The sequence below is a fragment of the Zosterops lateralis genome (genome assembly GCF_965231275.1).
Source record: "Zosterops lateralis genome assembly, chromosome: 3".
In the NCBI taxonomy this organism is placed as follows: domain Eukaryota; kingdom Metazoa; phylum Chordata; class Aves; order Passeriformes; family Zosteropidae; genus Zosterops; species Zosterops lateralis.
Window position 1 is genome coordinate 64,247,902 of NC_139764.1, and position 15,819 is coordinate 64,263,720.

The 15,819-nt window shown below is 38.8% G+C and overlaps 1 protein-coding gene across 1 annotated transcript in view; it reads left to right on the forward strand.

Annotated features, from left to right (window-relative positions):
• CEP85L (centrosomal protein 85L) overlaps positions 1-15,819 on the forward strand; it is a 126,933-nt gene that overhangs the window by 57,987 nt on the left and 53,127 nt on the right. Inside the window, exon 3 of the mRNA XM_083856739.1 lies at positions 9,684-10,450. Within this exon, the coding sequence (XP_083712865.1) occupies positions 9,758-10,450 (693 nt within the window). The 5' untranslated portion in view covers positions 9,684-9,757. The remainder of the gene's footprint in view (positions 1-9,683; positions 10,451-15,819) is intronic.

Sequence of the window (15,819 nt, forward strand, 5' to 3'; positions counted from 1 at the left end):
TGTATGTACCTGGTACTGGGTGTTCTCTTACAGAGAACAAAAATATTTAGAATTATCCCGCTCTGGAGGGCAGGGGTGGATTTCTGTTCTGATGGGCTAAGTTACTCTAGGTTTTTTGAGTCATCCCTAGCTAGGGAGGAAAAAATAATCCCAGCGAGAGGAGGATATCTGGTGGCTGTTGAAGTAGATGGTATTTGAGGCATGGGTATCTTACAGATACTGAAAGGAAGGAGAACAGATATATTGTGGCATCCACAGTATTTTTTCCCCTTTAGCTATTACTTTTAAAGAAGGTCCTAGGGGGATATTTGATTTCTTCATGTCTTCACTGTTAAGTGCTTGTTGTTGGAAAATGGAATTGGAAGCTGTAGATGGCCTTCATAAAAGGGCAAATGCAAGTTAAGATCTGGACTTCTGAAAAACGAGACAATTAACCAGAAAAGAAACTCCCTGTGGCAGTATAGGTTTTCACTCATACTTCTATTTCAACCAAGTCAAGTTGCCTGTTTACGTGACTGCTGTTCTGGAATATTGCTCTATCCTCTTATCTGGGGGGGTGAAAATAGAACCCATTAATCTAAAAATTGTTCTACTTAGTTAGTTACATAACTATTCCTTAAAAATAGCTCTTAGATGGCTGGAGAAGATAGATGCTGTGGGATACAAATTTCTCTTTCGCTTGGTTTGTGCTCTTTTGCACAGAGCATCCACATGGCATGCATAATATTTTTTACTATTTTGTGGTGTCCAGCTGCATATAACTCACATGTACTCACACAGCTGCCTGTGAACATCCTGTAGCACAGCTCTCTCTCAGGTGCTACTACATGTGTGGCAGCAAAATAGCACCAAAGCTGAAGCTGAGTGTAGAGAGGCACATCAAGAGAGCACACTGAGCATGGGGTATTTCTTTGTGTGTATGTGTCACTGCTGGGAAAATTTAACTTTTTAAAAATGGTAGTTCAGAGCATCCTTTATTCTGTTGTATTTCTAGAAATCGCTATTATATTTGGCTGTGGGTTTGTGATATCCTTGGTTGAAGAGGCAAAGCGCATAAATCAAAAGGTTTATTGTATTCTGGTAAAACAAGTTCATTCTTTTAAGGCATATTTCTATCTTAACATGGTCAGTTTTCTCATCTAAAGAGATTTGATATATAAGTTACGTTAGCCTTTCTCTTTACAGATTAATTTAGCAGATGGCCATTGTAAGCTTGAACCAATAGCAATTATAAATAACTTGTTTCCAGTGACTGATACGGAGTAAAAATTTGCTCTTGGGCTTACCTGCTGTTTGCTTTAAATTATTTGCTCAGATAAAATCTGTGAAATATTTTCTGCTTCAGTTAAATATCCCATGGTATTGTATTTGTTACTTGTTCTTTTAATGAATCTATACCTTCAGATTTCTCTAACATTGGCATCTGGAATACTTGAGTAGAGTAGGGAAAACAAGAGTAGAATCTTGAAGTAGTTGATTTTGCTGTAATTTATTTTTCTCTGCTGAATAATCTTTTCCTGTAAAACAAATTTTGCCTGCTGCTTTTGGAAATGTGTGCCCATTTGTCAGAGCTGTCCTTGTTGCACAGGATCGATGCTTGACTTCATTTTGGAGTGGCAGCATCTCACCTCTGTACACTGCTGCTTTCCTTGACAGTCCCCTGTTATATCATCTTCTGAATCTGGGTTTCATGTGAGTGAGCTAAGTTGACCCAGATCTGGCTCAAGAGTAGAAGTTAAATTTTTGCAAAGACGCTTCTCTTTTGGAATTGTAGATTCCCCATCTGAGTATTACTAGCCTAGATATTGCCGGGTAAATTGGCACTTCGCAGAAATATTAATAGGCAGAGTTTTTTTTATGTCCTGAAATAGCAGTTATGCTAGATCCCTTGGGCAGGACAGATACACTTGGTGTGTATCTGGTATGTTGCAGACTTAGGGGTTTTCTTTTTACTCTCTGCATGTATATACACCTAATTAGTGTTAAGACCTCAGGTTTACTGTACCACTCACGTATGCTTGCCTTTTCCTGTTTGTTTGTGGAGTTTGTATTTGTTTTCCTCTATCAAAAACTGTTGCACTGCCTTGATACAGTCTCCTTGAAGTCAACTTTCACAAAACACAAACTGTTGTTAGAAGTTTTTGTTGAAACGCATGTAAAATTTTATTGTTTGAGTCTTATAATTGGTGTTGCCAAACAGCTGGTTTAAAGAAGTTTATTTTAAAGCAGAATGTGGATCATTTTACCCAGTATTTTCTTGCACAGAAAAACACAAACCCAAACCAGCTATATAAGTCAGGGGAATGTGTATTAATTTTTAGTGAGTAATGTGAATAAACAGGCCATTCTACCAAATGTATTTTAACATCAGTTAGTACTGAGAACTTCGACCTCAAATCCGACTGCAGTGGCACATAGGAGAAAACGAGCATTTTCTACAGAGCTTGTCTCCTGTGTAATGTTTTTTAACTGATCATGTAAGATCAAAAAAGCAAATGTATTATCTCTGTGTGCTTCGTTTTGGTGCTGGTTTTGGTTTGATTACCCCTGTGCAATTCTTTGGGAAGATGCTCAGGTTGCCTCTTGTGATCTAAGTTAAGTGATGGAATTAAGAACTTTGGCTCTTGAAATGGGATGTGGAATGCAGAGATTGATTCATAGTGCTAAGGTGAGATCATATGAAGGTGTTGCCCACTGTGTTACTTAGCTCTGTGTTCTTGCTGCCAGAATCTTAAGAACTGTGCTGAAGAGGTTTTTGCCAGGTCTACTATCCCGGAAGGCGTGGTGGGAACTGATGTTGAGGCACAGGGGTGACCTCTCAAGCATGGGACAACACTCTTTAAATAAATCAAAGCTGGTGAGTGTTGGCTGTGCCCTAATGAGACTTGATCAAAGAGCAGATTTGTGAAAGAGTATTTCAGTACCAGAAATACTACAACTTAATACAAAGTAGTAGTTCCTATAAGGCATTTTCCTTGTCAGTACTGTGTTCTAGGGAAAATACTATGTTTTCAGGTAAATCTAAGTGAGGTAAGGCAACCTTTTACATGGTAAACTGAAAATAGGATGTGAATAATGTGAAAGTAGGGAAATACAAGTTATTTTCTTCGAGTAAATATTTTTCATTTGCTCAGTGAGGAGGTATAATTTTCTCTTGTTAGTGATGGTTTCTGTTTCAAGCTTTAATAAATTTTAGAACATACTTGTTTCTCATTCCCCATTTTTTTTGTATTGTTTGCAAATTGAGAGTGTCTTCTTCATTACTTACACTAAGTATGATTGTTGCAGCCCTATCACCTCTCTGTCAAACAAGGGAGAAGGTGTGTTTGCCTGAAGGGCATGGAAAAGAGTGAGAAGTCACAAATGGGGGAAAAGTAAATTCATTAACTGTAGAGGAGAAGGATAAGGAAGATGGATACCAAATGGCCAGGTCCTAATAAATTAGATGGGCTCTGTTAGGCAAGTTTCTGTTCAAGTATGTAGCATTCCCTTTGTAAGGATGTTTGAGAAGCTGTTTGCCATTTGCTGGAACTCAGTGTTACCTCTGCATTTCTTTCCTTGCATAAGTGTGGATGACATCCTGATACTTACAAGTGCAGCTTTTACTCTTTCCAGCATGGCTTTCTGCTCTACTTACTAAAAATCCTTTAAACTTGCCTTGTAGTATTTTTTGATATCTGTACATTGTAAGAGGCCTGTGAGGCTGTCCTACCCTTTATTCCTTCTTCCTTCTCTCTACAATAACATTGCTTAGTGGTAGTAGCTTTACCAGTATTTCATCTGAAAGAAAGTCCTAAAAGCAGCAAAATTCTTTCAGTTTTTGAAAATCCCATCTCAAGTGCAACCTTCTAAGTTCACATTCATATTATTCAGCATTGTACTGTTCAAATTCTTTGTGAATTACATAGCTTTTAAATTCCTTCACCTTTTAAAACTAGTGACTTTATAGGTACAACTTGCATTCCTTTGGTATGCAGCACAGTAGATTACAGAAAATCCCATACAATTAATGTGAAATAAAGTAGAACTGACTTGTAGTTTGCAACCCACATCTTATGTAAAAGAATTCTGATTGATACTGGCAGTACAGTGATGGTGATGGTGGAAGGCAGTGAACTTCCTTCTTTTTTCCAATTGACATTAATTGGACTTGCTTTTAAACACCACATGACTGTTTCTGCTTTGAAGGCATAGATGTGACACAACCATCTTGGTTTACTGGCAGTATTTTAGCGTTTAATATTATTTTAAATTAGCTTTAGTTAGTATTTTGCCTCTAATAAGTTTTTTGTTAGTTACTTGTTTATATTAGTTCCCTGCTGTTCAAACACAGAACTTTATAAACAAATGATGTTTAGGAATTCTTTCTCATACAAAAGTTGTTAAATGTCTGAACAGTTCGCTACTTTGTCTGCAGTGCTTCCTTTTCTGCCACAGCTTTCTGTGATGCATGTTCTTATTTATTCTTTGGAAGAGAATTATTTACAGAAATTCCTTCCTTCATTTGCCTCATATTTTGACGCAGTAAACTTGAAGTAGTATGAAAAAGGCTTGTAAAAAGAAAGATGAAAAATTCTAAGAGTATGAAAAAAAACCCCAACAAACCAACCAAGCCCAAACCATTCCTGTGAGTGCTGCACCCTGGAAAGGCATGCTTTTGCTTCCAGAGGATGATGTGTCAGTCTGCTTAGGACTTTTTACTGGAACTGGCTCCTGCCTGGCCACTTTGAAATATCTCATTTGGCTCATCTGATTATCTCTGCTGCATTAAGGCCTGTCCAGTTTGTGAGTGGGTAAGCAGGGAGGAACACACATCAATACTGCTGTCAATATTGCTGTTGTGGCACATCACCCCATTGTCTTTGTCTTCCAACCAACTCCCAGGAGAGTTAGACATTTCTGTTGTTGAAAACAGCTGTTTTGGAGATTTATGGGAAGTACCCACATGCTTGTATGGTAGATAGAAGACTCCTGGTTCCTTCAGTCCTGTGCTGGATGCTAGAATTGCTTGTGGCTTGTTGCTGGGGTCCATGCAGTTAAGAGCTACAGAACAGTTCAGAGGAGCTGACGTCCTGTAATGAATCAGAGCTTTTATTCTGCTAAAGATTCATTTCTGTACTGCAGCTAGATTCAAGACCTTCAATTTGTATAATGGAGCCTCAGCTTCCCCTGTTTATCTTCTGCTCAGTTAATAATAACAGTTCAGTTTTTTCCTGGTTTGGGGTAAATTATGTCAGTGTTTTGGGGGGGTGGGTGGGAAGGGAGGACAAGAAGAGAAGGTCAGCTGTTTTTAATACTGGTGCTTTTCTCCATGATTAGGGCATTCTAATTATACCCTGGATAAAGTATCAAGTTTCAAAGTCCTTCACACAAGGAGGGTTCACTGATTTGAATGGCATTAGATACACATGCATCCCATAAACATGTGTATCAAATGCGTTTTGATTAATATTGAGTAACTGTATTTTCTGATTGCTGTTGTTTGATAATATCTTATCTGTAACAGTGAAGAATTTGTCCCATGCAGAGGCATATCTTATATGGGAATTCTCATTGAACTGGTTTAATTTTGCAGCTTAAGAAGTTGTTTAGGGTTACAGTGAACCTTTTCTGACTTGTGTTTTGGCTGACTGTTGGGCGACAGATAAGGATTTCAAGTAGCTGCATGAGAGTGGTGTGTCCAGCCTGAGAAATTACTTCAGAGGTTTTTCTTCCAGTAATTTAAAAAGCTTTGCACAGGAAATGCAAATGAGTAGGAGGTGTTCATTAACTTTATATTGAAGTTTCTTTCTTCTGCTCCTCTTTCAGAAGAAAATGCCTTTCTCTTTGTGATTAGTTTTTGATTCTGTTACATTATTTCCATGCCAGATTAGCAGTAATTAAATATTTCAGAAATGTAACACAAGATGGTAGGAAAGCCATATGAAATGTTCTTAATTTTTTATTCCATCTGCTGCTATTATATGGTAGAAATCTTGTAATGTGTTTTTAAAATAGCGTACTTTCAATTCTCTTATTTGTGTGGCTATGGAAGTACTGGATCAGGTATTAAAATGTCATGCCTATTATAAAAGTGCTCCAGGGAGTTTTGTGGTGGGCTCCAAAAAAAGTTATTAGGATAATTGAAAAGAAAAAATTGTCATATAATCTTATTTCTGCTGAAAGGAAAACCGGTAGCATCTAGCTACTTTTTTATCCTGTCTTTTTCAGCTTTCATTAAAGAGAGGAGTTTTAAGCTTTGAAAGACTCTGGAGACCCACAAACCATGTTTGAGAGTGTTTGTAATCTTCAAATAAATACCAGATCAGTGAAGTAAACCCCAAGTAATCCCAAGGAGAGAGCGCTTTTGGTTCTGAACTGGCATTTGCTTACCCCTTCCTGTATGGAAGGGAGAAACCTGCTGCTTGGATAAAATAGTCTTTGGCAGGATTTGGCCAGATGGAGCTTATTCTTGTGTCTACAGAAGAAGTAATGTCTCTTAAGTTTCATGATGCTTTCTGTATTCTCTCCTGTTTTCAAGGAAATGTACAGAATTTCCTGTTTTTTGTGTTGTGAGATGTTTCCGAAGGCAGACTGGTTTTCTTTCCAGCTGAGCCTGCAGGCGAGGCAGACTTGAGCAATATGCTCTAAGAAAAAGTGTGAATTTTCTCATATGTTTCAGTGAACGTTAATGGGAAGACTAATTAGAATAACTTGAAGCCAAAATTACTGTGTTTCTCTTTGAGACGAATTATTGGAGACATCCATCAGCTGTACTTGGATATAAGTGGCATTCCAAGTTCAAATCTGCTTGAAGAGTTTAGAATTGGAAGTAAGGAAAAGAAGTTTAAATCTTAACTCAAAATTAATTAAATTTTGATTTAATTCAATTTAGAAGAAGGAAAAATAAAAATCTACCACATATTACTAAGTCTGTAATCTAATAAATGAAGGAGATAATGTATTTCTAATTCTTACTGGTTTTAATTTTAGTTCGAAGACTATGTATGTGTAACATTAAGTCAGCATTTTAGACTGAAAATGCTATATTAAATACTGTTACATATTTTTTACTTGTTTCAGTTTTACAAATACATGTATGCAGGATTTCTTCTACCTTTCTCTTGCAGATGTAACATTTCTACTCCTAGAAAGCTGCATAGCCTAAACCATAGGTCATTTCTTTTTGAATCCTAATATACTCTTATTTTCTTTGGATATAAAAAGGTCTGGGACCACTGACTTTGTGCAGTGTCAGATTCAGCTTGTAGGTAAGGCTCAGTACAAGGGTTAGTTTTCTTGAATGCTACAAAGCCAGCAGCCTCAAGCTAAGGAGTTACCTGTACTAGAGAAGATGCATTTCCTTCTTCTGTGTGTTTCCATCCCTACTTTCCCTGAGAGTCTCTTCCTGCTCTTCTGCTGCATGTTCTCCAAAGCAGGAGTCCAACCTGTACTTCCTATCTCATGATATCTATGTTTATGTCTCCAGCTCCATCAGGTCATATAACCTCTCTTGCTCTCTTGTCACTGCTTTGACATTCTCAGACAGGTGGCTGTGTTATCTTTATTTCCATTGCAGGGCAGGACTGGCAGCAGCCCCTGCTACACATCATAGCCAGATGTACCCAATTTGTAATGGCTTTTGATGCAAGTGTCTGATGTGCCATGAGAGAAGACAGGAGCCAGAGCTGAAAAGCTGATACTGTACCTGGCACAGGCAAAAAGGTTACATGTTGCGTGCGTATCACAATTTGGACATGAGTAGTATTTGTTGCCACCATCTCCAGTGTTGCAATATCTGTGGGCACTGATGTGTTTGGTAAAAAGACTGATTCCTTCTGCTTGAAAGGGGTTGTGTGGCCTCCTGTCTTCCTCTTTAACATGTCCCGCCTCTTGAGCAATATCAAGACAGAACAGCCAACAAAAATGTTTCTCTCTGCAGTATAGGATTTTTAAGGAAGAACTTGTAGGAAGGAAGGAGGATCTTTCATCTTGCATGCAAAAAATGTTACCCCCACATAAATTAATTAGGTAACAAGCTGCTAGTATTCTACTTGCCATTTAACTTTATCATAGAATCAGAGAATATCCTGTATTGGAAGAGACCTACCAGTATCATCCAAGTCCACTCCTGGCCCTGCAGAGGACAGCCCCCTCCTGTGTGTTCTCTGGCCACCATCAGCACCCTGTGAACAGCTCTTGAGCTGTTGGTCCGCTTCAGCCAGCTCTGACAGTTCTGCCAAGTCTTACAGAGAACAGTCTTCGGTAACTACTATGACAGTAGGTGGCTGTATAGAGGCAAGAAACTGTGTGGCATGAGCTTTTGAAACAGGAGGGTACATGCTGGGGCAGGGACGCTGGGACGCAGGAAGGCTTCAGCAAGATTTCCTGCCTTTCTAGGAGTCCTGGCATTAATGTAATAAACAGGGAAGTGTTTACTCTTAGGTGGGCCATAATGCATTTTTCCCATGAAGAGTGTGACAGTAGAACTATATTATTTTGTGTTGGGCTGCAAGTGCAAGAAGTGAGGAAGTCTGATCCCAAATTGGGAGGAATATTCAAGTTGCAGGCAGGGATATTTTTATTTGGATATGTGTAAAAATAGGTGCTACCATTTTTGAAAGTTGTTGCACCATTGGAAGCTCTCTTTTCCTGCCTGTGGTGTGGTATATTGAGTAAAATACAAAGTGTGCTTAATTAATAAATAATGTGTTCCAGCTTCACCAAATCAGAGTAATCTATTGTAGCCATGAAACTGGTTATGTCAGTTGTAGAGCAGTTTTTTTTTGTTGTGTTTTTTGTTTGTTTGTTTGTTTTTGTTTTGTTTTTGTTTTGTTGTTGTTGTTGTTGTTTTGTTAACTTTTAAATTGTCCCAGTATGAATTCATGTAGTAGCTGACAAATCTCAGAGAAAGAGGTACTCTCTAGGTTTGGATAAAATAAGTGAGAAGAACATATCTGTTTTGCTTTTTGGCAAGAGGCACACCAGAAGAATCTTTTAATTAGAGCGATTTCATTCTATCGGCCTTGAACCTGACTTGGTGGGAGCTGATCCTCTAATGAGGGAATTAAATGCTTATTTCTGTAGCCCACAGCCTGTGACATGCTGAGCACACGTTGCTGGGTGTGTGAGAGCTCTCAGCCAGTTCCCAGGAATTTCTCCTTTACCTCTCTCATCTTTGCTCTACTCTTCCCTCCTGAATATCACCTTTCTGATTTCTCTGTTCTTGATATTTTGACTTGAGAAAGATTTTTATAGACAATTTGATAGACCCATTTTCTCTGTGGTGTTGTATTTGGGTCTGTAAATACACAGCCATTTGCTCACTCCTCCTGCCCCCACCCCTGGGAGTATAGAAGCTCCTTAGTATTATGTGGGGTGGGGGAGAAATCCATTCTGCCACCTTAAAGCTGGGGATGGTTTCTTGAGCTCACAGCCTGAAAATTCTGTCTGAAGCTGCTCTTGCCAATGCTTAGTGCACTTTTCTTTTTGTAATTATGACACCTGAGCAAAATAAAGTTGAAAATCTTCTACTTTAATTAGGGTTTTATTCTCATGGTTTAGAATTATCTATAAGGCCGTATTTTGTCAAGAAACCTCTTCTACTTTTGCATTTCACCTTGAATTTGATATTTTGTCCTATCTGAACTAATGTTAATGAGCTCTCTGTTGCACTTACTTATGTGATAAATTTCTCTTCACAGATCATTCAACTTCAAGTGGTACATCATCATTTAAGCCCAGCCGATCACTGGTTTCTATTCCCACTGCCCATGTGATGCTGTCTGGTGCCAGCTCTTCACTTTCCAAACACAGGGAAGCTTTCAAGTCCGATGGCTCAAAATGGAGTACAAGCTTTGTACGGTCAGGAGGAGGCAGAAATCAGGGCCCCCTGGACAATTCTCTTGACATGAAAGATGCAAGACCTGTAAGAAAGTGGTCCTCCTTGTCTAAACTCAGCTCACCAAATAATTTCAGCCAAGATGGAAGTAGTCATTCAGTGGAATACAGGCCTGGTACGGACAAAGCTGTGCCACCTCAGTTAAGGACAAATGGGCCAAGTTGTTTGCATGACAGCATGGAGTTGCTAAAAATTGAGGACAAAGAAATGGGGAAAAAACGATCTTCTCTACTGGACTGCAAATACAAATTTGAAACGTGCAGCAAAGACGACTTTGTTTCAGATTCCCCAGGTAGGAGACATGCCTTAGACTCGACCTACAGTGCCTTACCTGAAAGCAAACCCACGGCAGGCGGCTGCGAAGCTTTTGGCCCGAGATACGCGACGCTGGGGCAGCAGGCTGTGAGCGGAGCTCCCATACAGCCGGCAGTGAGGACTCAGATGTGGCTCAAGGAGCAGCTACGGGCAAATCCCCTGGACTGCCGGCCTGCCGAGGAGCCCTACGGCCTGGCTGCATGGCACATGCAGCAGCTTGAAGACTTCAGAGTGGCAGGTGACCAGTCTGTGCAGGTGAGGATAAAGCTTGGTGTTTGCTGCCATCGTGTGGCTTCCTGTGTTATACCAGAGGAATAACAGGCAATTTTTAATGAAACAGGAAAGGGAACAGGTCCTCCTAAACCAAGTGATGGTATTTTTAAATTTTGACTGAGGCTGTTGCTGCTTCTCAACTGTAGTTGTTTCTTAGGTTTTTCTTTTATTTCCACTGTCTGCCTACATAGAGTTTATTCGGATTCACTGTACCTGTCCTCATGGGACTAACAGGTCTTTATCTGAAGCTGGGCACAGAAAGAGGTTCATCAAGCAACCTTTTTAGTAGTTTTAGAGTAACTGCATAGTGGAGGAAATGTGAAGATATTTTGACGTCAATGGGCTTACAAAGAGGCTGCATTTATGCATTCAGCAAAATAAGAATGACTTTTGTATAGTGCAAGGGTGAATGAATATTCAGTCTCCTCATGCCTAGTACTTAAAAACAGAATTCAGTTTGATATTATTGCTTATTTTTTAACTAATAAAAATCAACTAACAGCAGTCAACGAATCTGATTTGTTTAAATAAGATAGTATATGGGGTTGATGCATCTCATACTTGAAGTATTTTCATATTGAGACTGTCAAGCACATAGTTTTGAGAGACAGGTAAGCCTTTCTAACATGGCAATTCACAGTCTTTATTTCCAGCTCTTCCCCTAATGAGGGAGTATGGTTTGTGAAGGAAGGCAGTATTTAAGATCTACATGTTCATGTTTACCTGTGTAGTAAATTTGGCTTGGCTTGACAAAAAAGTCCAAGTTTACAATATATTAATTTCTCTGAAAGGCATTTTTTAGGGTTAGACTAGGATATTATCTCAGCAGGGATAATCTAGCTGTATGTTCAGATTTCTTGTTTTCTTCAGCCTGAAGAGATAATTCACACGAGATAATTTACAAAGAGTTGTGCTCAGGTTTTGTTGTTCCTTCTGTTGTATATTGATGTAAAAAATGATGAGTTTAGAGATTCTTAACATCCAGTTGTGCTCTTAATGATGTCCTGGTTTTGGTTTTTGGTGGTGTTTGTTGGGTTTTTTGTTTTTAACTTAAGAAAATGGAAGCCAATTAATATGGCCAAACTAATAGTAATCTCTAAGGGTTTGTCTAAAAACCTGACATTGTTACAGGTAGCCACCTTTACTTTCTTGCTGCAGAAACCCTCATCTTTCTATAAGCACTTCAAAGATGCTGTTGCTGATAAATTCCCCAGGTAGGGAGCAGAGGCTGATGGGCTCCTTCCAGAGCCAAAGTGGCAGAGAGTGGCTCAGTGCTGAGGCTGGGTCCAGGGCACTGCCAGCTGGACTCCAGGCAGTTGGCATGTGCTGGTGGCATTGAGGGGCACATGAGGGGGTTGGGAAGTGACAGGAGGGCACCATGAGGGACCTTGGTCTGTCCATTCTTTCCAGTCTTCCCAAACACCCGAAATGTGTAACTGGCTGTAGCCGCCAGTGGTGCTGTCTGTGAGATTTGTGATCAGGTTACTGTGCCTGGTGGTTCTCTTCTTGGGTTTAAATATACACAATGACAGAATATTAAGGGTTGAAAGAGACCTTAAAGATCATCTGTTTCCAACCCCCTCTGCCATGGGCAGGGACATCTCTCACTAGACCAGGTGGCTCAAAGCCTTATCCAGCGTGTCCTTGGACTCTGTCAGGATTGGGGCATCCATAACTTCCCTGAGCAACCTGTTTCTGTGTCTTATCACCCTCATAATAAAGAATTTCTTCCTAATACTCAGCCTTAAATTTCCCCTTTTTCAGTTTGTACCCATTACTCCATATCCTATCACTACAGTTCCTGGAAGGAGCTCCAGGTACCCCTTCAGGTACTGGATAGTTGCTATGAGGTTTCTATGCAACCTTGTCTCCTCCAGGCTGAGGACCCCCACCTTCCTCAGTCTGTTTTCATAGGGGAAGTGCTCCAGTCCTCTTACCAACTTTGTGGCCTCCTTTGGACTTGCTCCAACAGTTCCACATTCTTTTTTATGTTGGGGACACCAGAACTGTATGTAGTACTCTAGACAGGGTCTCACAACACTAGAGTAAGGTTTATTTGTTTATTTACTTCGTTTAGATACATGCCTCTTTATAATCTTATATGTGCCTTTACAACACTTTGTTTAGGATGGATGTTTTAGAAATAGATTTTTGTTTAGATCAAAACAACTCCCAGCTTTTGTCCTTCATGTCTCAGAAGTGTTTTCTCCCCCTGATCATGTTTAAATACGGTACAAAGGCAAAGTTAAATGTTTGAAACAGGTGAAGTCCTGTATGTGTTATTACAGTTACTCAAAACCTTTCATCAATGCAGGCATTGCTACCGAGCTGTGTTTGGAGGACAGAGCCAGCAGGGGGAACACAAGCACTATTTATCTTTGACTTTGATTCAGAAACAGTCCTGCACCTTTCCCGGTTTTGAGATTTGACATTTTTGCCTAAAACTGGCTTGTTTCTTTGTTTGGGTTTTTGTTTGTTTTCATTTTGTTTTTTGTTTCACCTGTAACTTTTACATCTCTGTGGAGGAAATTCCTGATGGCCTTAGCAAGCACTTAATTGGCATGATCTGGAGTCATATTGCTGGGCCTTGAAATTTCTGAGAAATCAAGAAATCTGCAATCCTAAGTGGAATATATTTCTAAGAGATCAAGTAGAAGGCATAAGAGGAAGCTGATGATTTATAAAAGGGGCAAAAGCCACAGCCTGATATAATTTTTTTCCTTTTAGTGAAGATCACTTTTGCACTTTTGATTTTAATACATATATATCCTGATGGAAATGCAGTGGTTTTTCTAGGACTGAAAAAAATTAGTTTATCATTATTTTGCTTTAAAACTACTATTGCCATAAACAGAGACTACAACAAACTTTGCTTTTAACTGTTAATCTAGAGCAGTTTTGTGCATCTTCAAGATAGCTGCACTCTGTAGCCTCCCCTTCTACCATCTTATCACTAATGAAGTAAGAATAGGCAGCAACAATTTTCTGAGTTGATTTTGAGGACTGATGGTTCAGGAACAGCTGTTGGTCTTAATAATACACACTACAAATATAAGTTTTTGTGTCCTCGCAGACTGATATAGACAGTTCACCATAGAAAACTCTAATTCAGAGTTAATTTTTGTAAAGTCAGACAAGCTTTCTATTTGTTTACTCAAAAGACTAATGGAAAGTATAATGTAACACCCCTCAAAAGCTGTTCCAAGGGTAATTACTTTCAAGCTTAAGATTCTCTGCTTCTTTAGTAGTTTAAAGTTGACTGAACTCAGTGGTTTTTCTTATACTTTGCTCCCCAAATTATAACACCTGTCATGTGGCTTTTCTATTCCAATTGTACACCATGGGCTGTAAAATAAAATGTCCTGTGCATTGTAAGGGGAGCTCAGAGTGTTGGGTAGAAGACCTGAAGCTGCATTGTGATTGTCCTTCAGGATGTGGTCAGGTTTGCAACTGCAGAAGATGTGCTGTGGAACAACAGAATACATCTTGGAGAAGATGTATCCTTCAGCTGTGGGTGTGATAGTTGTACATTTCAGAAATAAATCTCCAAGGAGAATCTGGTCTTTGGTTATTTTGGAGTTGCATCCTTAGCTAATGTGAGTTATTTAATGTATGCTTTTTGAAAAGAGACATTCTCCTACACATTTACTAGGAGCAGATTTTAACAGTTCTTCAGTTTATGGAGTTCAGTTTATGCACTGAAACAAAGAAATTTTGCTTTAATGAAAACATTTTCCATGCAGAATTTATATTTCACCATACACTTAATTGTTTAATTGTTTTCAGTGTACAGCTGATCTTTAAATAAGGAAATGTGTGGTATGGACTGTATTAAGAGAAAAAAAAGCTTTTAACACCCAACAGCCTTTCCCATTTACTGAACTTGGATGCCATAAAATCTAAATTAAAAGGCTGTGTTTTCAAGCAGTGGCATTTCTTAAGGTCTGATCCTATTATATATCCTATTACCTGAATGCATGTAGGTACATGCTGTGTGCTAGTCCAAAAATTAGATTTAAAATGAAAGCATGCCTTTAAAATTGTTGGAGATCATGTAATAAGAAGGAAAGCTTCAGAAGATTGCATCTCCACTTATTAACTTTGTACAGTGTTGTAAGTACACAGTATGAAACTCTTTATTCCACTATAGAAAGCATCTGTATGATTTCATGGTGTGCTAAATTGTGTCAGAATATTGCAGAGATAATAGGTGGAAATTACTGAAGTGGATCTTTTCCCTTTAATGTACCAGTTTTAGTGGATTTTTTTAAATGAGGAGAACACTGGATTGATCGTATCATGTATATAAAAGTTGCTGGAAATTAAGTTTTAATGCAATGACAAGTTTAGAGTTATTAGAACAATTTTTGTGGCAAAGCAAAAAAGGAAGAAAGTAAACTGCATGCATATCTAAACATTGGTAAACAAAGCTGTAAAACTTTAATTGAAAGAAAAGTCATAACATTTGTCAGATAACAATGTTGCCACATAAAACTTTATTCTTAAATGTCAGCACAAAGCTAGGGGTTTTTTACAATCCTGTCAGATCAGAAAATTAAAATTATTAGTATCAACATTTTTCCTGTGTCACATTTTGATGAAACCATACTTTTCAGGAATATAAAACTTTTTAACATGAGGGATTATCACTTTCAGCTAGCAGAGTGAACTCCTTTACTGTAAGCCATAACTAAGCTTTTATGGTCTGTTCCTTTTGCTGTGAAGTTGGTGTCCCAGCAAATGGGATTCTGTTCATTACAAGGTGCTTGTAGGTTCAGTCTGGAGTAAGTGCTGGCAGATGATCGGAAACCAAACTTGGACTGTGCTTGATTGCAAAAAGAGCCTTGGCACTGGTTAGCTGATAACATTGCCAGCTTTATATGTCATCTTGGGAAAATGCATGTTTCAGTTTCAGCAGTATATTTCTGCATTTGTTGAGGATTCTGTCACGTTCATTGCTGGAAGAATCTACTGGGGTTGTATCTGGGGATTGTTTCTCCACACTCTTAACAAAGTTTCTCACAGACTTCCTTGGTATGTAGCTTTTGATCTGGAAATACATGCTAGTTGGTGGCAATAGGCTCATCTTCCTCAATTTATTAAAAAGGAATATGTGATTTTGTTGTTTTGTCAGGGCCAACTGGTGTCACAGTGGTTTCCTTATTATAGGGAAATTACTGAATATACAGAAGGTCATAGAGACAATGAGCTTTGGGTAGTCCCAAGCAGTATCAGTGAATAAGCATTTTGTTGGGAAAACTGTTCTTATTCTGCTTTGGGCTAGAGTGAATTTCCTTGGAAATCCTTGTTTGTTTTGGTGGTTTTGGTGTGCTTTGAGCCATCTCTGTCAA